Source organism: Erithacus rubecula (assembly GCF_903797595.1).
Source record: "Erithacus rubecula genome assembly, chromosome: 6".
Taxonomy (NCBI): domain Eukaryota; kingdom Metazoa; phylum Chordata; class Aves; order Passeriformes; family Muscicapidae; genus Erithacus; species Erithacus rubecula.
This window is the reverse complement of record NC_136688.1, coordinates 21,083,794-21,109,521: the sequence shown is the minus strand read 5'-3', so window position 1 is coordinate 21,109,521 and position 25,728 is coordinate 21,083,794. Positions and strand designations below refer to the sequence as shown.

The window sequence follows — 25,728 nt, the reverse complement described above, 5'->3', positions numbered from 1 at the left end:
GCAGCACTAGGTCTATTTTTAATCAAAAGGCAAACATCAAACTTATAAAAGGTATGATCAGTTTAGACAAGAATAATGCTCTAGATCTACTAAGCAGAAGAAAATAATTTTATATGATGAAACATAAGAATCTTAGAATATCATCAAGGGCTGCCTGGGGAGCTACAGTGATTCAGACCAAAACCAGAATTTTATCCCGATAAAAACAAATTACTAGTTACACTCCTCAGGGACATATCTCAGCACAAATCCTGTTCAGCACCATTACAAGTGACCACCACACAAAGAAGGAAATACTTCATGAACTTCACAGACAACCTAGCTCCTGAAAAGGATCACAGTGTCAACCTGCAAAGAATTACATGGGTCTACAGACCATAGGAATATAACATAATATTGCCAGATATTACACAGTAACACAGAGATACCAGATGCCAAGATATGCACTTGAGAATAACTTTGTTTAGAGATGAGGTGACCATTGTAAGGAATGGAAAAAAGGTATCTGGTCTTTCTATTTGACATAAAGCACATCAGTGTCTGCACATAAAATTGTCTGCAAATTGTCCTTCTGATGCAGCTATAAAGACAGCTTATATAACCACTGAGGGGCTTCCTATAGTAATAGGAAACAATCATAATAAGTAATTTAAATGGGAACAGCTGCAAAAAATAATTTTTAAAAAAGGGCTGCTAAGATGATTTAGTTAGCTGTTGTGGGAGATGAATTTAAAAGGGTTTGGTTTGCTCTTCATGAGCTCCTGTATGGTAATCACCAGAGAAGGAAAAGTTTAGGCCAACATTGGGAAGACAATATAAGTTGGTTGGTTGGTTGGTTGTGACCAACTGGAAATCACTATATCTTAAAGAAGGAAAAAAAAAAACTATTTCTGACTCTGAAGAGCAGAATAAGGGTATGAAACCTGACCTGCTGGAAGAGATCTGAGATGTCAAGCCACAGCTAATGCTGGAAACAGAGCTACAAACTTGCAACAAGAATCTGTTCATTGGTATCCATTTAATGGATCAGACAGAAAATTAGAAACAAAATAAGCCTGACTGTAATTTGTTTATAGTTTTCAATCCATTCTGTTGACTGCATGGTTCTAGACTTCCTCAGGTTGTCAGAGAGTATCACAGAAATTATCCCTCCTCCCCCACCACCTCAACACACAATTTGACTTCTAGAGGGTGCCTGTCCATCTCTTCATGAGAAAGGGGCTAGGTGAAGGTACAAAAACCATAGGTGAGTCAAATGCAGTCAAATGCTCCTAACAGAGCAGAGACTGATTCCATGAAGCACTGGAACTGGGAAGGGGCTCCCTCTTGAATCCCTTATCCTGCTGGCAGTAACTCAAATCATCTTACTCAAGCACCTCTCTGTTCACAGTGAGGACACCAGTCTCCATTTGGGGCATGAAAAAAACCAACAGCACCTTGTAATGGCTTTTTAAAGATCAGACCGTGGGCATGAAATTGGTGCAGTGCTAAATACAACCTTTTCTCTGCACCTTTGAAACACTGTTTGACCTTTCACAGCTTCACGACTAGGACCTGAACTATTTGCAGTTACACAAAACACAGTCCTGAAGAAATTTTTAAATGAAGGTTTGGGTATATTTCAAGCATAATGCATCATTCTGTATAAGCTTGGCATAACCAATGCATCAGGTCATTAGGGGGAAAAAAACCAAAACGTGTTAGCATTCACCTGTTCCTTTGCAGACATGGAACCATCTGTACTGGAAGCAAAGGGGGAAAATCCAACACAGTGTAGACAAGCTTTCTCACTATTATATAACCATTTTATCCCAAAAACAGAGATCCAGCCAATCCAAGACTTGGTCTCTGGTAGTGGTCAGCAAGAAGTGCTGAGAAGAAATTTTGAGAAGTATAATGATACATCTCCAGGATGCTCTTACTGTCTTCAGCTTGCAGCTGTACAATTTAGTGGACTACAGCTGGCAATTTTGGACAAATACACATGAGACAAAGCTAATAAGATACTTCTAAATAACTTTAAAAAAAAAATCCATGTAAACCTTTAGCATGCAAGACGGACTATAACAAGAAGTCAGCTAGCTGAATTACATCCTACATGGGACAGTATCATCTCCTGTTGTTTTTGAAACTCATCCACTAATTTGGGATGTGGTGCTTTTTCCACTGCCTCTTGATCAATGGAAAGCAATGACACTGGTCACTTTGCTTAGCTTTCTCTCTGTCCTTTGAATTGATGTTGTGGATTTTCAAGTTATTTTACATATTACTAAACCGGTAAATTTAATGGATATAACAAAATTTTTAATATCTAAGATATTTAGAAAACCCTTTGATGGAAGCCTCTATCAGAATCCCCTTGGACTACAGGTGTGCAGCTGGCAAATTTAATTTTAAAAATTAAGTATGTTTAAAATACCAAACTAACCATATTCCAGATATTAGAAAAACCATGTTCCTTCCCTACTCCCAGAATTAAAATCTTCATTCAAATGCAAGTTACAGAGTAGAATTTCACTGCATCAAAAATATACCAAAAATATACAAACTGAAGCACAGAAAAACTATGGAGACTCGCAGGAGAACCACTGGGTGCCTTCATATGGAGTCTTCTGAACTCCTGAAAAGCTGAGGAATGCCTTGGAGTCATCCATTCCTCTAGCCTTGCTCTCACCCAACAAACCTCCTTGCAGCACAGCCCCTGAGAAGGAAAGCACAGAGTTGCTGCCTCACCTCTTCCTGCAACACTCCTTCAATCTGGATATCATTAACCTTTATGATATTCTAGGGCTAGTCTCCAATCCTTAACCAATTATTTACAATGTGGTTTCAAATCCATCACAGTTAAAACAGATGAAGGAAATCAAACACACAGGTTACTTAATTTCTTCTGGAATACCACCTACCACTTTATTTTCTTCCACAAAGCCACTTCCTTAGGGTTTCCAAATTCTGATATGCAAAAATTAAAATGTTCCATATTTAGGGAGGGATGATAAAATCAGGACAGCTACTGAGCTGTGCAGAAGCAAAAACAAGTTTTAACCCTGAGAAAATGCTGTATTATCTCACACAGCAGAAATATGATTTATAACGTGTATCTTTGATATGACTGATAGTCTATCTTTGATAATCAACTTCTTAATTACACACATTTAAGCAGGTTACAAGTCACATCACAAACTCAGTATATCATCTTCCCATAGACAAATGTGCACAATTGTACCCAAGAACCTCCCTTAGGAAGGTTTCAACCTACAATGTCTCTACAAACACGATCAAAATGCTATCCATTTTCTCCCCCTTAAAGGAGGTTTAAGCATGTGTGGATATATAGTTTAAGCACACTAAATCTCCACTTCTAACTCCAAAAGTATCAGTGAGCGACCATCCTAAAAATTTTATTGCTCCTACATTTGGGAATACCTTTTGCTACTTATCATAAGCTTGGCCCTGCCACAACAAGCCATCTTGGGTACCAGTGCTCCAGAGACTTCAAAAGCTGATAAAATTATAATTAAAACTGAGTTGACAGACCTTCAGCTACCAATAAAGTATATCCACCCTTTTCTGTTGTTTCTTTCAGTTTCCTTCAAGCATTTGAGGTCACAGGATGCAGGTGAAGCCTTAGCAAGCCACCAGACCACCGTGAAACCCACCACTCTCATAGGTGAGGCCCCCTTGGGTTATGAGATAACTCGGCTTCAGCAAGTTGTTCCTGGCTTCCACCTCCCACAAGCAACCATCAAAAGCCACCCAAAAACAAGCTCCTGTCAATGCTACAGAAAGATTCCCATGCTTGGGTTCAAGGGAGAAAGGGAGGGGCCACCAACTGTACCAGTTGCTCTGATGACAACATTTCCCTGCCAACCTAAAGGCTCTTCAAGGACACAAAGAGCAATTTGTTAAGAAAGCCTCAGGTTTTCTACACAAACAGCACAGCTGCACTATGGAAGTTCTGCAGTCCAACACCTTAGAAAGCAACTGCAGTATGGCACTCCTGCCATAGAATTTGTGCTGCAGATCCACACTTAGTGAGTTACTGCCTCGCCATCCAAACCTGTGTGGCTTTGAGCCCCTCCTGACAGGCACTAAATTCTCAGTATTCCACACCAGAAGACATCTCCCATTTTCTATTGTTAGAAGTCAGCTGGCCCATATACATTTATTGCAAAGAGACCTTGAATAGCTTTTCCAGGAAGTAATTTTATACCTGACCAGCACCCCAAAACCATACATGAAATTATTTCTCCAGAGCACTGCCACATGGAGGTATTTTGGGGCAAGCAGAGAGGGCAGCTGAGGTGACCAGTCCAGCAGGAGGCTGGTTTTGCCCATTCCATGCCTTTGCTGCTGCACCAGAGCAGTTCACCCTCTGCAGACAATAAGCAAAGCTGCGTAAGCAGCCGAGCACAGAAGATGAATGAACCGTGTGACGCTAAAGATCTGTGAATTGAAAAATCTAATGCATGAATTAAAATCCGCACCCTCGTTACCCCTCTCCCTTTCCCCCCCAAAAAAAGAATTGTTGGGACATAAAAGGAGAAATAGAAAGAGGTGGAAAAACGTGGTCTGACACATTTAAAAAAATTGATGGCCTGTCACCCAGACACTGATGAATATTTTTTACAGGATAAAAATGGCAACCTAGAGTCTAAAAATAAAATGCTGTGCTGCAGACCTGTCTGGTTCAGCAACACCACTGGAATACAAACACACTCCTTTGCTGGTGATTCTTGACTAAGATTTCAAAATAAGAGAAGGAAAAAAAAGCACTGTATAACATATAGTCTATTTTCAAGAGAAGGGATTTAGGTTTTGTGGAGTGTTTTTAAGCAAGAATGTAGATTAGCATTATATTTCACTTGCATTGTGTAATTGCCATTAAAGAAAAAACCCTGCTAAATTTTAAGTGATTGATGAGAAGAACAGAATACCTAATGCTGCACAAAGCAATTTTTTTCTTCCCCTCCCCTAACAATTACAATATAAGAATATATTTATCAGTGCCTTTAAACTCTAATTTCAGTAAGCTTAAAAATGTATTTTTAGAATCATGCTGCAGACAGAACTGTGGACAATGCTATTTTGAAACTAACCCCACCCTCAGAGACAGAAAATAAAACCTTTTGCTTCATTCTCTATCACAGTTTAGATTAAAAACGTGCTTAGCTGAGAAGTAAAAATGACAGAACATCATTCACAAGAAGCACTAAATTCTCAAGACCATCCACACTGCAGACAGGCTGCCTTATGCAGTATAGATGCTATTTTTAGCAAGTGATGCAATAGCTGCAAGGGCTCTCCCAGAACCTTTAATTTATGAGCCTAAGCCATACTAAGAAGTGTTTCAAGATACCTAATATCCCTGAACTGTCACCTTCCCATTCTCTGCACCAGCCTACTACCCACACAAGTCACTCCTTTTTAAGTTTCATCTTCCAAGAAAGAGACAGATTCTACACCTGAAAAGAAAATCTGTATCTATACGTTTGTCAGCAAACACACCTGCCCTGCAGTGTATATGACAAGGAAGTTACACAACACTGTATAGAGATTTTCTGACCTCTTGGTTTTCTGTTGAAATACAAAGCAGCTTGGCTTCCTTGCTGAATTTTTTGAAGACTTTGAAAAGCCCACAAAGCTAATACATCTAATCTTTCCCCAAGCTGTTTCCATTCTTGGAGATCTTTTTAGAAGTTCTTGTGTCTAACAGACAACTGTTAAGACACATTTCTGCTAAATGACTCTTTCAACAGCTAAAAATTCTAAAAAACAAGAACAGCTCCTGAAATGCTAGGGCTTTTTAAATTTGTTTTTAAAATGGAATAGGGATTTTCCAGCCCTTTGGATCTTTTTATGTTCTGCAATAGCCATACAGGCCTCCATGTAACAGAGTCAAGCTTACTGGTAAGTTTTCCACTGACCTCTTTTAAATTCTAATTCCATCTGCTCCCTCCCAAACTCCCCAGAGTTAATCACAATATCAGAACTAACAAAGCAACTACTTTTATTTAACTTCTAACCTCCAGGGGCTCATGGGAGAAGACACCATCCAACAGTTCTAAAAAAGCCTCTATGTTTTGAATGGACAAAATATATTATGTGTGTGTTATATAAATCCATGAGTCCAACTTGCTGCCCTGCAGAGTTTGAGTCCTTTGCTTATTAACACAGGCAGGGGACATATAAGAGCTTTTACCTCTTATTTCATACCATCCATTTATCAGTCATGGCCAGCATTTAGAGCTCAGGAGGAATTCCTATATTAGCATCATGTTTCCAAATTTTACACCTCAGCTCCCATACTGCACTAACAGCTTGTGGGAGAGCAGGTATAAAGATGGCTCTGGGCACAGCAAAAGCATTTGCTTTCTGTAAGGACAGCTCCAAGATCTTCCCACTTCGTGAGTTCTCATCATGCCATGTACCACACAAGAAAGACAAAAGTAGGAAAGCTTGACAAAACTTCTTGTTTGAAGCAGTAAAGATCTGCCTCCCCACCACCCACACAATGTATTCACTTCCTGACCCATCAACACAAGCATGGGGAAGCCAATATCAGCAGAATTTCTAAGATCTCCAGGCTATCTGGGAAAAAGGAATCCAACTGCAAAGAGGTGAGACTTGGAGAGATTTCATTCAGAAGCTCTCTCTCTCTCTCTCTCAGAGATCCTGACTGCTCAGAAGTAGAACAGAAAGACACCCAGTGATATTTTATTCATTTTGGCTAGAAGCAACATTAAAACAAGCTGTACACTGAGAAGGTAGCATTAGCTCCAGAGACACAGAGGTATGAAAAGAAGGATTCTGCAGAACAGCTGAAGTGGCAACAAAACTCATGCACAAACATGTAACCATTTCAAAAGTAAAGAAGCACAGAGACTTCCATATCTGATGCTCCTCAACAGCAGGATGGGAAGCATCACCCTGGGAATTTTACAAGGCCTTGTGAAGGTATCAGGAGGATAACAACAGCAGAAAGCAAGTTCAGGCTCTTCCACATATATACAGCAGAAAACAAGTGTACAAACATACATCAGCTTCACTCCAGCACAGCAGGAGCAACAACAAGCCAGAAAAGCAGACCAGTTTCCATAGCCAGTTCCTCATGGTTTTACCAAGACTAAGACCACAGCAGTCACACAGTATGTGTGACATTAGACACAGAAGTAAGAAACATTAGTGTCATAAGAGGCTGGAAGAGCTGCTCCCATTTCACCCAGCCCACTGCTCCTCACTTGAGGCTGCAGAATTGTGGGACTGCAGGACACTCACAATCCTTATTACATCTGTAGGCAGCCTGGCTGGGATAAATGCAGACTGAAAGTAATGTGACTGCTCTAGATGAAAGTCTCCAGCACTTTAAACGGACAATAAAATGGAAAGGTTTATAATAAGAAGCCACCTGAGCTAATCAACAAAGTAGTTCAAATTAAGCAAAAACCAAAATCCTGTTGTTTAGAGACAGGGTTGGATCTTCCAGTAGAATCTTATGCTTCTGTTCTCATGGCTGGAAACATCCAAAGTTTCAGGTCACCCAAACCATCAGTTCCCAAGGACAAAAAAAGGTTGGCTGGCCCATTTAAGCTGCCTGTTGCTATCCAAGACACAAGCTATCATCAAATACAGCCCTTCCTTCCTGCTCTCTTGCTACTTTGGAATGAAGAATCTGTGCAATCTTACTCGAACCAACTGCTAAAGAAGCTCTTTTGAGGAGAGAAGAAAACACCCCTCAGGGTGTCCTCTTTCGCAGGTTCAAGCACAACTGCACATACACCAAGATCCACAAGAAGCCTGTAAGCATGTTTATGCTATGCTAAGAATGGCTCTAAATATTTTATAATCCCTAACTCTAAATAACACATTTATTTCTGTTAAAAAGTGGAGCCCTCTCAGATGTACTGGAAATAGTTTCTCATGGCTTGTTTGAGGCAAAGATGGCTTCAAGATTATATTTAAGAGAGTGTGATGCGCTCGGCAGTAGGCTGTTTCTCTGGCCCACGCTCTGCACTGTGGCCCTTGCAGGGGAAGGGGCAGAAGGGCAGCTCGGCTCGGACCGGCCGCGCCCCGCAGCGCCCCCTGCCCGCGGCCCGCGGCAGCGCCCGCTCCATCGAGCGCAGCCCCACCATTCATAAAAAGGGGCGCGCGGCGCTCAACGGCCACCGCGCGACGCTGAAACCAGCCAATCTCAACAACACTCCGTACTTTTTGACCCGAAAATATATAGTGAGTTTTAGCTAAAATGAGCATATCTGGTAATTATCGCTCCACAGAGGTACTTTCCGTCCCTCGCTCTTAATTACATTCGCTTTAATTATTTCTATCTATCGGCCGGGGGGGGGTGGAAGAGATGAATAATGTTAACACGCCCAAGTTAATCAACTTAGAAGGCAACAGTTGTCTCATGAGAAATGCCCTCGATAAATTACCACAAAGCATTAGGGAGACTCTTACGATAAAGCGCTCTAGAAATCCTTGACTGCTTTATTTGTATCGGCGCTGTTTTGCAATAGGTGCTTGCCTTACCGATTTAAGGAAGAACTCGAGCAATACTGCCTTTGCTTTCCCGTTTCTAAATAAAGAAACGCCCACCGATGCTTTCTATATTTCACTCCAAGCCCTTGAAAACTTGCAGTATTCCCCCCGGTAGAAAACTCCCCAGATTTTCCCATGGAAACGAGGCTCGCATCAAGCCTCCTTAAATGTTTCAGCCACGATTGATTCGGTGCACTTTCCTGTCTCTGGCAGAGCAGGGAGGCAGAGGAAGCGCCTGCGGGCACTGCATGGGCTGGCGCGGGCTGCCCCGGCCCCCCCGGCCGCACGTGGACCAGCCAGTGTCCCTGGCAGCATCCCTGTCACGCGAGGCGGCCGCGCATCCCGGGCCCCGGGACGGCGGCTCCCACGGAGCGCCGGGGGACGGCGGCCCCGCCGGTGCCCTGCCCGCCCGGGAAACTTCGGGAGGACGCCACAGGGGCGCTCCCCGCCGCCGCCCGGCTCTCGGACGGGGCAGCGCTCTGCCCCCCGGGGCGGGCAGCCAGGGAGCCCCGGGAGGAGCGGCAATGCGGGCGGAGGAAGCCATGCGCTCCCGGCAGGGCTCACACCGGCTGACCCCAGCACCGCCCCGCAGGCTCTGCGAGCCGGCCCCCGTGATGGCCCCAGGCGCTTCTTAAGCGGAGCGGAGGGAGCGCGTTATGTCACCGGTTAGGTAACGGCGCGGGAGCCGCCGCAGTGACGGCACCACTCCTCCGCCTCCTCCGCCCCCTCTCGCCGCGGCCGGGGCGGCTGAGGTGAGGCGACATTAACCCTTGGCGGGGCCGGCCTCCCCCGCGGACAGCGGCTCCCCCGGGAGCCGGGCGGGCTTCCCCCGCCGCCCACCGGAGGCACCGAGAGAGGGCCGGTCCCGCCGGGAGGGCCCCGAGCGCCCGCGCCTCGGCGCGCCGCGCGGGCCGGCAGGGGGCGCTGCTGCGCCGCGGCGGGCGGGCGGGGGCGGACAGACGGACGGACGGACGGAGGGCCCGGGGGCGCCGGCGCCCTGCAGCCGCTGCTCCGCGCCCACGCGTGAAGCCCGGCCCGGCGTGCCAGGAGCACGTCCTGTTCCCGGACACTGATGCCACAGCGCGGGATGCCATCAGCCCCCATACCAAGCACGCACGCTTCAGGGTGCCGGATCCGCACTGCCCGGGCGCCTGGCTCCCAGCGGGGCCAGCGGCGCGCCCAAGCTGAGCTGCGGCCCAGCGCAGAGCATTCCCCCGTCCCTCTCTGCCGCCCGCCCCACGGGTCTCCGCAGCCTCCACACAGCATTCGCCCGCAGCACAGAGCTCGCCCTTAGCTCGGGGCCAGCAGCCTGCGTGCTCCTGTCCCTAACACAAGGCAGCAGGGCACACACGGCCGGCAGAGGGAAGGACCTCCACGCCAGCCCATACCACGCGTGCATTTCAGGTCCCACTGAGCCCCGGCTCCATCAGGGAATACTGGCACAAGCACAGCACTATTCACCTTATCTTTAGAGTGCACCTTGTCCCTGACAAAGTGGAGAGACTTCTATGGCGAGTTAAACCAAAAATGCAGCACTCCCCTGTCAAGGTCCACCACAGCCCTCTCCAAGGCGTTCATTGCAATCTCCCCAATGCCCTTTTCATCTACAGAGTCCACTCAAGTAAGCGGTGACAGCACTCTTCAGCTTGTCCCAAGCAAGTAAACCAGCAGCCATGGCTCGGGAAAAAACGTAGCTCGGGTGAATTTTCAGCAACATCCCTTATCTGCAGATGCAATGCTATAAAGAGAGAACAGACTCCACCAATTGCCAGGATACTCCACAGGTTGTACCCCTCTGGCCCCCTGTTCAACTTCAGGTACCTCCTGCCCATCTCTCTTCTACTTGCTGCTTTCCTTCCTTTTTTGACATCCCACTCTTGCAATCCCCCTATCTCAACTTCTCAAGGACTCTTTGATTTAGACAACTTCATAGGTTCCACAGCAGAAAAGGTTTTCACTAGTGTTTCCCCAACTCCTCTCTGAGTGGTACTGGGGGCCAGCAATCGAACTTCTCTCTCTGGTCCAACAGAAAACCCTCCTTTAGATGTCAGACACCTGAAAGAGCAATGGAGGTTGTTCTTACCACATCTGCATAGACTGATCTTGGCACCTTTACTCCACTGATCAGAACTAGACTGACAAAACATATTTATTATCCACAGGTCCTTCTAACCTCTCTTTCACAACACCCCTAAAATTGAACAAAGGTCCCCCCTCGCCAATGGGACCTGTTCCAGCACTTCTGCTCTCCTTCAGGCACTGTAAACCTTTCCTACCACACACTCGGCCAGCCAGTGCCACCTCACCAAAACTGCTGGTCCCACAAGCACCAGGACACATGCACAGGTCCAACACAGGCCAGCTGGGGCACAGCATAGCCAGATTAGAGGCCAGGCAGCCCACTGCATGTGCAAACTGTCACAGCAGTGAATTCAGGTGCATCATTCCTGCTGAAAATGGCCATTGTGGCTAGAGAAATAGCTTGCATCCAAGGAACTAAGACACCTTAAGGAAGAGGAGGAGAGGGGGAAAAATAAGCTTTTTAACAACAGGATCACTGCTCCAAGATTTGGGAATAATGGCAAACTACAGACTGCAGAAAATCCACAGCTAGTAAGAATATGTGCATGTAGTACCACACTGGGAATTAAAAGTTTTAATCAGCATCCCTTACTTACATGCATCCCATAGTACTAATTCCCCCCAAAGTAAAGCTTTAAAATAAAAGTAAAAACTAATTTCTACAGAAAAGGCTACTTAAAAACAATATGCATTTATAAAAAAAACATATTGTTACTCAAATCTGCTTCCTCATTTAGTAAAGAATTTGTGCTGAAAGTCAGTTTGAGAAGACTAATTCTAGGTTAGTGCACAAGAAACACAGTTTCAATCCAAAGCTTACTAGGCAACTGAAACAAACTAGTCTATGCTGGAATATTTTTTCACTCATTTTTCTGAACAAATGCATTATTTTCATATGTTGCCAAGGCAATGTTATACATCAGAAATTCTACACTTTGATTTAACCACAACCAGCAACAGCAACTAAATGACAAATACAGCTGGGCTGAGATGCTACCGAAGTTCTGCATAGCTGGCATATTGGAAATCCACCTCTTTCATTTTAGTAAAATTTCTTGGCTTACAAAGACTTTCAGATGAACAGATTCCCACCCCACCACTTTCAAATACTGTAAAACATCAAGAATTTGGTTACCAGAGTAAGAATTTGAAACAAAGCCAAGCACAACCAGTCTATCCCCAAGGACAAGGTCACAGGAAGAACAATACTATAAACTACTGTAAAAGGAATGACAAAGAGGTTTATTTCTTAAAATTAATAACCCTAACTAGCAAACCAATACAACACCATTATCCTAGTCTTTGAAAATGAAAGAAGCTAGTTAAAACCTGTTAGCAGGGACTTCCAAAGTCAGACTCTGCAACTGATAAACAATCCACTCAAACACACAAGAGGTACGTTCCACCCATCTTGACACACAACCACGCAAAACAAGACTTTGGAACAGCCCATCAAGACCACACCAAGCAACAGAACTGACAACAGTCTTCTGCAGTTTTAGGCTCAGTTTCAGCCAGCTTAGCTGCAGGACATCACCCAACCACCCATGCCTACCTACTTCCTCAGCATCTGACTGCCAGCTGCTTTTCAGGCAGCTCAGGAAGTTGACCCAGCTTCCTTGCAGAGTTAGAGGTCAGCCACACAAGCAGATCTCACCAACACCACCCCCATCAAGTGAGGCAACGTAAGGGAAGCAGTGAGAGCTGCCAGCCAGTGACCAGAGCAGCTGCAATTCTTTTGGCAGCAGCCTGGTCTTGGAGCAACTCAAGCTGAGCACTGGGCTCAGCTGTATCTCAACATACAGTTCCATAATACCACCAAGTTTCCCTTCTGTTGCACCAGCAATGGAATTCATATGACCAAAGCAGTCTATGGAGCATAAATAGCCCCAAGGGTGGAATTTTCTGCAGGGCACGCTCCTTAACCAGATCACCACACAAACAGACCAACCTCAGTGCCAGCATAAGGAGGAAAAAAGCAAAGTAAGAGCTCTCCATCCACTTTTTCTCTCCACACTAAACATTTAAATCAGAAACCCATGATGTAAAAGCATACACTCACTCTTGTGAGCAAAGGCCTCTCCTTCATAAACTGACACCATGTTTGCTGAGTGTCAGCAAACTGATTCCAAAGGAACATGAACAAGGCTCTGGAGGTTAGAGTGACCACCCAAGCTGAAGAACCAGTCCACCAAAACCACTCTACATCAAAATCTGGGAACAAACACAAAGTTGTGGAGCCCCAAAAGTTTTGCCATAGATATGGGTCTATGGAAAAAAAGACTGAGGTAGAGAGTCTGAATCAGGGCAGATTAGCTTGCCTTTAAGGACACCTTGATAAGATAAGAGTACACCTCTTTCTGCCATGCCATACAAACACTAGGTTGGACACACAGGACAACTGAGGACAGAAACTACAAGACATCCTACCTCTAATCCCTTGTTCAACTGCAGACAGGGTAGCAGCTTCTTCCAGCAGTGCAGTAATCCTTTACTGCCCTATCTTTGCTTCTTCTCCCTCCTGTTAGAGACTTGACTCATGAGCCATACTGAATCCACACTCTGGGGATGGAGAGCTATTTGGCAGATGGCACTGAGACAGATGGAATACTGGGCATATATACCTCTTTCAAACAAAAAAGATTCATGCAAAATAATAGAGAATAACAAGTTCATAGATTAAGCACCTTTGCTGCAGGATAAGAATCCTGGGAAAGGGAGCAAAGGGCAGAAGCCATTGGGAAACAGGTCTTCCAGAGACTTCAGAAAAATGGCAGAATTTTGGAGAAACAGATCAGTCAGTCACAGATGAGGAATGTGGAAGAGGGACTTGTTGGAACAAGGATCCAGTGTTGAAGCAGAGAGCAGGGAAGAGCAGCATGCAAGCATAAGCAAGTGTTGGTTGGGTAACAGCAGCTGCAGAAATAGAAATAGTTCTCTGCCTTCTGCTTTCTATATCTATATGTATCCTCATGCACATCCACAAACCTCTCCATCTAAAAGTAGGGACCATACCTTGCAAAGAGACCAGACTCTTTAGTCTCTGTACAACAATTTCCTCCCATCAGCAACAAAAACCTTTGTCCCATTGAGCTTATCACTTCCCATTTCCCTTTCTGCTTCTGTGGTAGCCTTCTAACACACAAAAATCCTTTGGAAAAATTGTGGTTAACAATCCTAGAAGCTGAGCTCCTCAAGTCTGCTCTTCTTTGTCTAGTAAGTACAAGCTCCTCAAGAAGTGGAGACAGCTGTCCCTCTGGCATGACTGATGGAATACACCCTTCAAGAACATGTGGTTCACAGTTGCTTAAGAGAACAAAATAGAAGGGAGATGTAAAAATCATGCAACCAAAACCACATCTGTACAGTCAACCAGAGAGCAAGGTCTGCACATACACAGATCATGCCTGAACCTGAGCCACCCAGCTGTCTCCCACAGCTGACAAGCAACTGAATCCTGAGAGAAACACAAGAGAACTCTCAGGAGAGAAAGAAGCAGGGAGGGTAACAAAAATGGGAAAAGAAGTAGGGACAGGCACTATTTTCCCTGAGGCTCAGCTTCTGGGTATCTCAACTACAGTTCTAAGAACTGCTAAACAAGAGTTTTCTCTCAAAACCTACAACCAAACCCCAGGCTTCTAGGTGTCACCATCTGCTGCTGAGGGCAATGGAGTGAATTAGAAGCTCAGTAGGAAATTTTGCATATAGCTCTCTTCCCATGTTAGCTGGAGACACTTATATTGTGGAACAGGATTTCAGCACTGCTAATGACTCACCCAGTGGGTGATGGTGCTCTGCTCTAGACATTAATTCCAGGAATCTATGAACTTGCACAGATTGGAAAAACAATACATTATTTTACAGTTAAATCAAGAGTCAAAAAGTAGCAGATTTAAGGTACAATTCTTTTGTGCAATTAAATGTACTACAGGTACATTGAATTGCCCTAATTCTAGCATTTTCAGATATTAATGTACTCAATCTGAAAAATCTTTTGCATTTCTCTAAGAGCTCAGGTTTTCTGAAACGTACTAGTAAGTGAGCATCAGAAGCCATCTGAAGCTAGAAGCAGCAACTTAGGTAAATAATGAAACCGTACAAGCCCAATGAGTGCTTTGCCTACTAGTTACAGTGTTTATCCCACATTTGTGCTCATATACAGGCCTAAACAATCACATTTGGATTTCTGTTAGAATAATCAGGAAAGATACTTTCTTACTGTTATCCTTTCCATAGCAAAGATGGTCATCTTCACCCTATGGATTAGGAATTAATATATTCACAAGACCAAGAACAATGTGTTTCACCCACCTACCAAGAAACAATTCCCAGGTGGAGAACTACTGCAGTTTTCCCAAAGGACACTATGAGCTCTGAAACCTCAGGGACTCCTGCCAGCTTACTTGTTCCTTACATAGGAGTGCATTTATCCAACTGGTACTAACACCCAGCACAATTCCAGCTGGGACTTCCTTGCTGAAGACATTTTTGTGCTCACCACTCCTACACAATGCCTTTCCTTGCTGTCACCAGGGCACCTCACAGGTAATCTTCCTAAAGTGAAGCAAGCACACTGGCTAAAAGAGCAAACCAAAGAAACTGGAGCAAGATACTACTCTGGATTACAACCCTGTTTAAGTAACCAGTTTCTATTACAACTATTCCTACTTTAAAACACACAGAAGACTGAGAGAATGAGCTAACCTAAAATAACACAGCTATTCATCTTCGGGCTAATAAATTGTCAAGCATTTTCCTCTCAGGCTGTTTATAAGATATGAGCATTTTTTCACCTTAATGCAAACATCTGTCCTCCACTCACCATTAGCTGTTTTTGGGGGATTCTTTTTTGCACATGGAAAAACCATACTACAGCATTTAACCCTCCTCCACAAACATCTCTCTGCTCCTGCAGCTAAACATAGCAAAATGTGTTCATATTCTGAATCAAACTGCAGAGCTGTAGATTATGATCTTGGTTGATGCTGAGGCTGGTGGTGCCCACACATACACATTAATGTGCTGGCATGAGCCAGAAAGGGAGGGCTGAAGGCCATCAGGAAAGACACAGCAGAACTGGGACTCTGGACATCTGGGCTCTGAGCAGTTGCTCTCCCTCTACTCTTCTGACCAGAGAGTACAAAAAGGAGCACTCAGTGCAGTAAGTGCTGAGCAATCCTACTAAGCAGAGTCAGTAGTATGTGCAAATGAAAACATCTGAAAGAAGTAAGCAAGCACCAGAAAGAGAGCAGAATTGTAGAAAATAGCAGAGTATGGTTGATAACTTTATATTGTCTAGGAAGCAGGACTGATTTTAGGGTTTCTTAATAGCAGTAGCCTATGTAAAAAATACTAGAGAGCCTCCCTGACTCACCAAGAGCTGCAAGGTCTCTGAAGGAGTTACAGCCCCCTCAAACACCACACAGCACAAGCTGCTGAGTCTAGAGAAACGGTCTGAGATCCCACTTCTCCTGGACTGCTGTGGAAGTTTGCTTAGTCCAACAAAGCACAGGCTGAAGGGATACACTGACAGAAGTCTTCTAAATTACCAGCTATGACTAGGACTGATGACTGAAGGAAGACAGCTAAATTTTTACTAGAGAAAATTTAGGGTGGATACTTGGAAACACATGGCAAATAGGAAAAGGCATACATGGGGAATACAGACAGGATTAGGACACTTGCATCAGACTGTTCTCTGAGTCCCTCTTCAGTGCAGTGGCCTTTCAGAAGAAGTTTGCAGATAGCCATACAAGAAAACAAAGCATGCTCTGAGTTCAGTCTGCACATTTCACTCAGGCTGTCACAATCACAAGTTAGTTTACAAGCAAGCTGGCATATTTTCACATGTTCTTAACATTACTTTTCAAGTTAACAAGTGCCATACTTTATTTCATTCAAGGATAGCATCCAGAATTGAGAACCAGAAGGTTCTCAAGGCCAGAAAAACTTCACCATTGATCTGAAGTGCTGAAGATGATACATCCCTGACTAAGTGATTCAGCTAAAGAATAAGAGATAACCAAAAGTTCCCCCAAAGCTCTGCACACAACAGCCAAGCAAGCACTCAAGCACAGGGAAAATGGGGAGCTGGACAGAGCCTGTCCTCTCATATCCTGGAGGGAGAGCAACGCTCAGAGAGGTTGAAACTCCCTCCCCCTCCATCTCCCTGCTAACTAAGCCTTCATCACACATTGCCCCACTGTGGCTGTTTAAATCTGCAACAGTGACTTATGACATGGTCTGTCATAACTATTTACCACTGCACATTGTGAAACACCTGCAAAGCAAGACTGCACTTGTTTGTGCAACCGGGATTGAAACTTGCTTGCAGAAAAGCAAGAAACTTTAAGGTAACAACTATTTCACTCGATGCTAAGGAAAAACGACACTGATTGTGAAAGCAGCTCAAAGTCATCAACAAGTTAGCACCTGATCAGCAGTGAATGTTCTCTGTATGGAGCTCTTAAATTGCAACGAAAATATTTTACCATCGACTTATTTCACTAAGGATACACCAAGAACTTTATAAAAAGATCAGGGTCTGTTTCACAGGACATCATTTCTAGAGACCACAGAAAGCATAACCTTACAGATGGAATCTAACTCAAACCATTCACAAGCATAAAATCCAGCTAGCCCTCTTCTTAGACTTCTTCCTCTTGACATAAGCATTACATTTTCTTAATTTAATAATATTATTGATAAGGTCTGATTTATAGAGCTTGTTATTATCTCAACTTACTAGTCAATAAGAATTTGGGAATTGCACCCATATTCTTACTTTTCAAAAGACCTGACTGTACAGACACAATGAAATATCTACTCCACTGCTCGTGTACCCAGTTACATCCATTTTTCATGCCTCCCTCAGTGGCCCTGGTGCACAAGTTGCTATTCTTAGATGCCAGACTATGCATAGCCCTTGTTAAGTAAAAGAAGCCGACAAAAAGGCAGAGAAGGGTCACCCAGCTTTGCTGCTGCTCAAAGAAGTTTTTGTTAAGTATTTACATAGGAAAAGAAGGGTTTAAGACTGAATAAGGGTGTTTTGTCTAAAACCAAATTACAGAAAGTTAGAGGCAGTTGAAAGCACAGTCCTGATTAACTACCTCTCACAAATTCTTTTTCAAGAAACCCAGTGCAAATTGCACACATTCAGTTAATTTTGCATGATAGTGAATAAACTCCAAGAAGCTTAATTAAGGCAAGCTCATCTTCACAAACGCTTGTTGGCCCAAATACAACTGTACAGCTGTATTCACCACATGAGAAAGCATCACCACTATCAGACATCTTGTAACCACTAAATGTATGATTATTCAGCCATGACTCTATCAAAGGCACTGGGGGAAGAAGTGGATGCTTTTCTAAGCCACTGTGAGGTTTGAAAGAAAGCAGGACTTTTCTTCAAGTGTCATACGGCCAATCACACAATCAAAATAAACTTTGTTTCCAGCTAACACATTGCTTCAGATACAGAAAATCAGGGGGAAAAAACACATTTATCATCAAAATATGTGCAATGTTGAGACAGGAAAAAAAGAAACAAAAAGCTTAAGTAACCACACAACCAAGACGTTAGATACTTTAGAGCACCAGGTCAACCCAACTTGCACAGACAGTGTGTAAAGTTGATTATCTGCATATAGACCAAACTGGTCTGATTACACAGCTGACCCTGCTCCAGTCAGGAGGTTGGACTACAAGCCTCCCGAGTCCCTCCCAGTCTAAATTACCAGAGGATTTTGAATTCATTTCACCAAGTTACTGAAGGGAAGGAGCAGAAAAATGATTTCATGTTTTCCCAAAAAGAGGCGGCTTCCTAAAATAGGAGACACGGCAACTCTCCAAATGGGAGCTATAACAGCAGCAGACAGTTCCCTGCTCCAGACACTGTACTACAGAATACACCCAATTTTCAATGGCAGAGAAGCAAGGTGGCTGCCTGCCACTACATCAATGGGAGAAGAAAATACCACTGTGGATCACAACAATTAGCACTACCAACAGATCTGTCTGTTTCTAGAGGAAGGCAGGGGAACAGGCACATCTTTGCTGTATTCTTGGTGAATTCAGAATGACTCCTTGGCACTCTGGTCCTATTGAGTCTGTGGCTTATTTAACTACATTGTTTTTCAGACACAGGAGCTGTTATTCTTATCCTGTTTTACCAACTTATGAGGCACATTAAAGGTAGAACACTCAACCCAGCAGTTTTCACTGTATAGTCTCTCAAGATGCACCTAGAAATCTCACATTGAGACACCCACCCAACATCCATACTATACTTCACTGTAGCCAAAAACCAAGCCAGATGCAAGTTTTACAGAGAGAAAAACCAGAAAAACTGCATACAGACCTTCACATATAACTGTGACTGTAGAAAAACTTTTTGTCAGAAGAGGTGCTATTTCAAGTAGTACAAACCTAATTTTCCCCGAGTACATTATCAGTTCATGAGTTTGTTCCTCCTCCTTCCATCCTCTCCTTCTAAATACCACTAAATTAGACCAAGCATAGACAGAAGCAATTGCATATATGCATCCAAAAAAAACCTCTGAGAAAACAAGGAAAGAATTTGCAACCCAATTTTGGACATGTAGAAGAGTTAAAGGGCAGTAAGAAGTCCTTCCAAAAGGACTTGTGTTTTAGGGCGTGTTTTAGGGTTTTTATAAAGTTGCTCTCTAGCTGTGCACTAGAAAAAATATATTAACACAGTAACTACAGCAGCCAATTAGTATCAAATCTTAAAATAACACTGTTTTTTAAAATACCAGAAAAAAAGGAAACTCACTTCTTCCTACAGTATGACTTGGTAATTTGCTAATTCTCAAGATGACCCAACATACCTGCAGCTGTGCCTCCATCCTCCTTTCCATGAGAGGAAACAGAGAGCCTGCCCAGCCAAACATACCTCAGGGGCAAACCACCCCAGTGCTTATTCAGACTAAGACAACCTCTCCTCATTTCAGCTGCAGACTACAGCAGCTGTCCCAATAATGCAGCAGCTCACCAGCATGAGCTGCACACAGAGGGCAAACAACACCTAATTCATGATGACCACATGTCTTTCTACAGTGACAGCAGGCATTATCACCCTATTTCTCCATTCTCCTTGACACTGGAGCAATGCTCCCACTTTAGAGCAGAGCAATAAACACGGAATCTAGCTGTGCTGCCACTGCTCCTCTTCCTCCTTGCCTTGAAACCACAATCTTGGCAGAGAAAGAACAATTTCTGTGAGCAGCCACTGGCCACATACAGTGGCCTGCTGCTGCCTGTACTTGTACAAAACAGTGACAGAGGATTTGGCATTTGCTCTGGATAGTTGAGGATGGGACTGTGGGAAGATCTGCTGTATGGTTTGTGGTTCCAGCTGATAAGCTGCACTTGGCTTAAGCACTGCAAACTTCCATGTTTGAAATAATGCAAAACAAGCTCAAGTGGCCACCAAGACTTCCATGATGCAGCACAAGCCAGCAGGCAACTGATAATGCAGTAACGTATTCAAAACCATATTAGAAAGTAAAAGAAGTTTTAGGTGTCCTGTGCCAGCCATATTATTCCTCCAGCTGAAAGGAAGAGCTGGGCCTTGGTTATTTGTATGTAAAGCAGTAACTTATCCAAAACACAGCTGCTGCTCTTCAAGTCTGTGCACACAGGACTCACACTCTGGCATTTTGTACGTTGCCAGTGGCAGTGCTGGTGGTTTATTGGTGTCTCACAGAAGCAGACATTGAACTACCCAGGCATGTGTTCACATGCAAGTTGTGTATTGGCTGCAGCAGAGGTGATGGGGGAGCACAGTCACAAGCCCGACAATCAACCAGCTTGTTGCAGGGCTGCTCTGCCTACAGGTCTGACACCTGGAAGCAGCAGCTGCAGCAGCTGAGTACTTGATGTCCTCCTACTCCCCTTGAGAGAAGGGGGCATCTTTTGCATCCTTTTAAACTGTCATCTCATCCTAAACACACTTACAAACTACAATTATTTCTGTGGTCCACCTTATCGATTCTTAATCGGGCACAGGACTTGCCCTTTCCAATGACTTTTCCAAGAGCGGATTTGAAAGTTCCCTCGGTCTGATCTGTCACACCAGCAGAGAAGCCCTTTTTATCGCCTCATCATTACTGAAAGGCCACAGTGGCAGACTAGGAAGAAACTGACTTTCCCCAGCGTGGCTCCTATGACCAGGAACCGAAGAACTGAGAAAAGTTAGAGCAGCGTAGCACTGAAAATACCCCGGCAACAGCCTCTGCTGTACTTCCACAGCGCTCCTGTATTTCGGGGATGCCAGCTAAAAGGTGCCGCCACCGCTGCTGTCACCCCCTCCACAGGGAGGGCCACTCGTACTTCAGCCCCTTTCCGAGCGCGGCCCGGGACCGAGCTGGGGAGCAGGCCGGGTGGGCCCAAGTTTCGCGCCGCTCTGGCAGGGCTCTCCCCGCGCCCTGCGCCCAGCTCTTCTCCCGGGACGCCGCGGCAGGGCCAGCGCGGTGCCCGCGGTGCCGGCCGGGCCCGCGCGGTGCCGGCTCCCGCCGCGCCGGCAGCGGCCGCTCCTCCGGGGGCGGCGGGCACGGGGCGGGCCTGACGTCAGCGATGAGGCGCGAGGCCGGCGCGGAGGGGGCGGCGCGCACCGACCGGCCGCGCTGGGAACTGCGGAGCGGGCCCGGCTGCGCGGCCCCGGAGCCGCGCTGCGCGCCCGGCCGCCCCACAGACACCAAGTTCAAACACGCCGTGCCCGCCCACAAATCTCAACAACCTGCGCTTCTCTCAGGACCGGCCCGACCCGACCGGCGCGCTCCGGCCCTGCACGTTTCGGGGGCAGCCTGACAGCGGCTCCAGGCTCGCCGGGGGCCACGCGGCAGAGCAGTGGAACCCGCCGGCCCCTCAGCCGCTGTCCCAGACCGGCCCGTCCCGGACCCGGCTGTCGCCCCACGGGCGCTCCGCCAGACTGCCCCGGTTCCCCCGAAGGCCGGTCCCCGCCGCCCGCGTCCTTCCCCACCGGGCCGAGGCCGCTCCCCCGCGAAGTCCCTGCACCGGCCCGAGGGGGCACCGGAGAAAGAGCCGCGGCGGGGGCGGCGGGACGCGCACTCACCTGCCCAGGCGCCCAGCGCCGGCCCCACGGCGGCCGCGCCGCTACTCAGAACCCAGACGCGGAGCCCGGCCAGCAGGCGGTACGAGGCCAACGCCGCCGCGTACAGAGCGCCCAGCGCGCCCACCCAGTAGAAGAGGCCGGCGGCCGGGAGCGCGGCGGGAGCCACCATGCTGCGGAGGCTGCCGCGGCCGGACTGAGCCCTCCCGGCCACCGCCGCCCCGCAGCCGTCACGGCGCCCGCCCCCGCCCCGCCGCGATTGGCGGAGGGGCCTCTCAGCCACCGGGTAACCCGGCAACGCGGCCGGGCCCGCCCGCCCTGGGGCCGCCCGGCCCCGCCGCGCCGGGGAGGGGGGGGGCAGGCTGCGAGCGGCCACACGCCCCCGTACTACTTGCGGCCTGCGCCCCACGTGGTCGGCACCGCTCTCTTGTCGCCATTGGCCGGCGGGCATGGCCGTCACCGCGCTGCCGCGCTTCGATTGGCCCCGCCGTCCGGGAGCCTCGCCGGACTGGTGGAACACGGGGCCTCTGCTCCCGCCCCTACTGACGTCATATGAGCCCATTCATAAAATGCTCAGGCTCCGCCTCGCACTCGAATATGTCCCTGAGTTCCCCTCCCCCCAGCCCTGCACTGCGCTCGCCTACGGAGCCGAGCCGCGATCGGCACGGCACGGCACGGCACGGCACGGCACGGCACGGCACCGGCCCGCAGGGACCCCCGGGCACAGGGAACCCGCACCAGGGAAAGTCCATCCCGGGGAAAGCGGGGCTGGGCGCCACAGCCCAGCTGCCACTGCTCTCCACGCACCGCGGGGCTGGCAGCGCTGTCCCTCTGACCCACTTCCATCTGTCTTCCCCAGTAAGATCCAAGGTCGACGGAGGCTCCCTGAAATATTTCCCCTGAGCTGACCACTTGTGCCGCGCCTGGACTGGCCCTGCCCCGTCGCCCTTCACCTGCCCGTTTGACACGGCCTCTGTCGCAGAGCCCCGCACACGCTGGGTTAGGAAGGCCGGCGCTCGGGAGCAGGGTAGGAGACGCCTCTGAAGCGACACACACACCCCGTCGGTGGCTCCTTCCATGGGAGTGAAGGGCACAAAGCTCCGCCGCCTGCTGTCCCACCACTTGCTAGGCCATGCCGCCCGTACCTCGCTGAGGGGGCCGGGTTTTTCCCTCCCTCCCAGGAGAGAGCCTGGGGCCGAGAGAATGTGGGACGGTGCAGGCTGTGGGAGGTTGAAGCCCTGAGAGAGCTCATGGTTGAGATGTATTGCCTCGACAGGCTGAAGCGGCAGGAGTGCTGAGGAGCATGGAAAGTCAGTGACAATTTGGTGTAAGGTGTGGGTCAATTAAAATGCCAGAGAAGACCAGTTGAGGTATAGAGGACTGCTGTTTTTAAAGGGAGCCTCTTGAAACTTTCAGTGACAACTTTTTTTTTTTTTTTTTTTTTTTTTTTCTAGAAAACAAGCCTTTTATATCACTTACTTGACAATTACCTTAGTTCAAGCAGTAAGAAACCTTGTTTATATAAGGTTTTTTGGAGATCGGCATCCATCGGAGTTATTAACAAGTAGCACAGAGGGTAGTCTTAATGTTGCCTTTCCTTTCTCTCCTGGACTGGCAAATAGGTCACACCAAATGCAGGCACTACTGCTGAAGATGTCCAAGCTGTACCAGCTGCAGGCTGCAGCCACGTTCCCCTCATCCACTCCTCTGCGTTACTTGCCACACATCACGTTGGTGGCAGAGGCAGCCTCCAGGAGCCTCACCTGCCAAATCCTTGCACTCCTCAGGACTGGCTTCCCTTTGCAGATCCAGTCCTGCAGACCACTCATTGTAAACTCAATGGATTTACAAGTGCTCTGCAATTTCTCTTTCCTCATCCCATTCCACATTTCCTAACCTTTGCCTGCTTCAGAGTTTGGAAAGTGCTCATGTAAGGTGCCACCTTAATTGTACCAGATAAGCAGTACCCTGCATGTCGCACCTTGAGGCCACAAGCTGACCATGGTGCCATGTGAATGCACTTACAAGCACTACTGCCACTTCAAAGCTCTCATTTAGAAGCAAGATGCACTTGTATGACATCAACTACCTGATACAAAGAACTGTGCATCCTGAGATACCTGAGGCTGCACCTTTCGTCTATGCTAAGGGAAACAAGACCAAAGAAATTAAATGAAAATTTGCTGTGATCAATTTATTCCTTTTATTAGTTTATCAAAAATAAATGTTTGCTACATTTTCTGTTATTAAATACATATACACAAAATAGCTTTTCACTCAAAATACATAATTAATAGAAATCAAAGGCTTCTGTTAATAATCTAATTGTGGAAAATAAATTTATATGGGATTCAAATTTCATTGGATTCAACAGCACACTGTCTGCATTGATGTCAATTAAAGATATGAAAGTATCATATACTTTGCAATGAAAAATTAGTCAAGTCACTGTCTTATTGGCTCACCTAAAGCTTTACAGTTGATTTTTAGAAATTAATCTTTATCAAAAGCAGTGGTATCAGACCTCATAGGAGGGAACGTATCACAGGATTTTGTCCTATTTCACAACACAAAGCATCCATCCTTCTCTCACCAAGTTTTCTTCCTGCATTTTTCCCAAGAGAGCCCACCTATTGCATATTGGACATCATTTTGGGAATAGTGTGATATGCTAGGGCTAACTCCAGCAGCCATTACACAAGGAAAATCCTTATAGGCCTCACCAAGTGTGTAGTGGATATAACACACTCCAAAGACAGGACTTCCATTACAAAAAAGTGCAAAATACTGAGATAATTTTCCTCTTGTTCCACACCAGTCTTTCATTGAATTGTAAACCCATTTTAATCTGTATAGAGGATCTTGGCATTTTTTGCATAAACACTTGTGTGTTGGAAAGAAACTATATTGTTACAGCAAAAGAAAAGAACAGAGGTAATCACAGGGAGGTTGAGTGCCACTCCTTGTTGGGATCATTGTGCAATTGTTAGATAGAACATGTGCTTGCTGTGGCCATATCACACTACTTTCTTCTATTGGCTGTCAAGGCAGTTTTCATCTGTTCAATTTTTGCAGAATAAATGACACAGTGCTGATCCTCACTCTTTTGTCTTCCAGAGGACAGGTGGATATGGCACAAGCATCTGGAAATAGAAAAGGTAGAAAAGAGATCTACTAAAGTGAAAGACAACATAAGAGCTGAAGTACAGGATGGAAGGTAACAGTGGTCACCAGAGTCACTAAGTGTTGAGAACAGAAGTGGACTGGGCAGCTGGACAGTGCACATAGAGGCTGGAGGAAAGGAGAGGAGCATTGGGCAACCTGCTGAAGGGAGCAGGCAACTTCCTACTGGACATTCATGTAAGCTGCACTGTAGGTACCAAGAGGATGCTGCCAATTACAAACGGGTCAGAAATAGTGAAGGAAGAACATGGTTGCTATGAAAAATTTGTTGGTCTCTGTCAGAGTCTACCCATATTGTATTATATTATCTCCTGCCCTGCAGTTGTGCTGCTCCTGAGATACCTTGTCTGAGCAACCTTCTTGTTGCAGGTCAGGGCAGAACCTGCCCCGCTGTTCTCTCAAGGAGACTGATAAACCCCTTGACAGAGAAGCAGACACAGCAAGGCAGTTCTCTAGTGGTTTTTTGGGGTTTTTTTTTGCATTAAAAGAAATCATAGTGGTTATTCAAAAGTGTTGCTATTTTTTATGCTACCCTGCTTGGAGAGAAAGGCAGTCCTCTGAGAGGCTTACAGTCTACATTTAGAAGAAGATGAGTCACAGGCAGGGAAAGGGACTCACTGGAAGGGAAAGAATTATACAAAGGTCAAATGAGGGGGTTTACATCTTTTGCTTATGGGCATCACACATTCCTGAGCAACAGGCATATTCCCCATTCCAGGGTTAATCCCAGTATTCTCATGAGCTTTGCAGGTCTGTACCCATTTGCTGTAAGCTGCTGCAAATCCCAAAGGAGCACCCAGTCGGCTGAGCTGATGGAACTGACAGGCATTTTG

At 46.3% G+C, this 25,728-nt stretch overlaps 1 protein-coding gene and 1 long non-coding RNA gene across 4 annotated transcripts in view; both read right to left on the bottom strand.

Moving 5' to 3' along the window:
- The window catches only part of HSD17B12 (hydroxysteroid 17-beta dehydrogenase 12), an 81,072-nt gene extending 58,908 nt beyond the window's left edge, over positions 1-22,164 (bottom strand). Inside the window, 2 exon segments of the mRNA XM_079308485.1 lie at positions 21,716-22,050; positions 22,052-22,164. Of these exon segments, the coding sequence (XP_079164611.1) occupies positions 21,716-22,050; positions 22,052-22,149 (433 nt within the window). The 5' untranslated portion in view covers positions 22,150-22,164.
- Positions 22,165-23,885: 1,721 nt separating this feature from the next.
- Positions 23,886-25,728, bottom strand: part of LOC306803855 — a 62,400-nt gene continuing 60,557 nt past the window's right edge. For all 3 annotated transcript variants that reach the window (XR_013774721.1, XR_013774722.1, XR_013774723.1), the window contains one exon: positions 23,886-24,855. This is a non-coding gene — a long non-coding RNA (uncharacterized lncRNA). The remainder of the gene's footprint in view (positions 24,856-25,728) is intronic.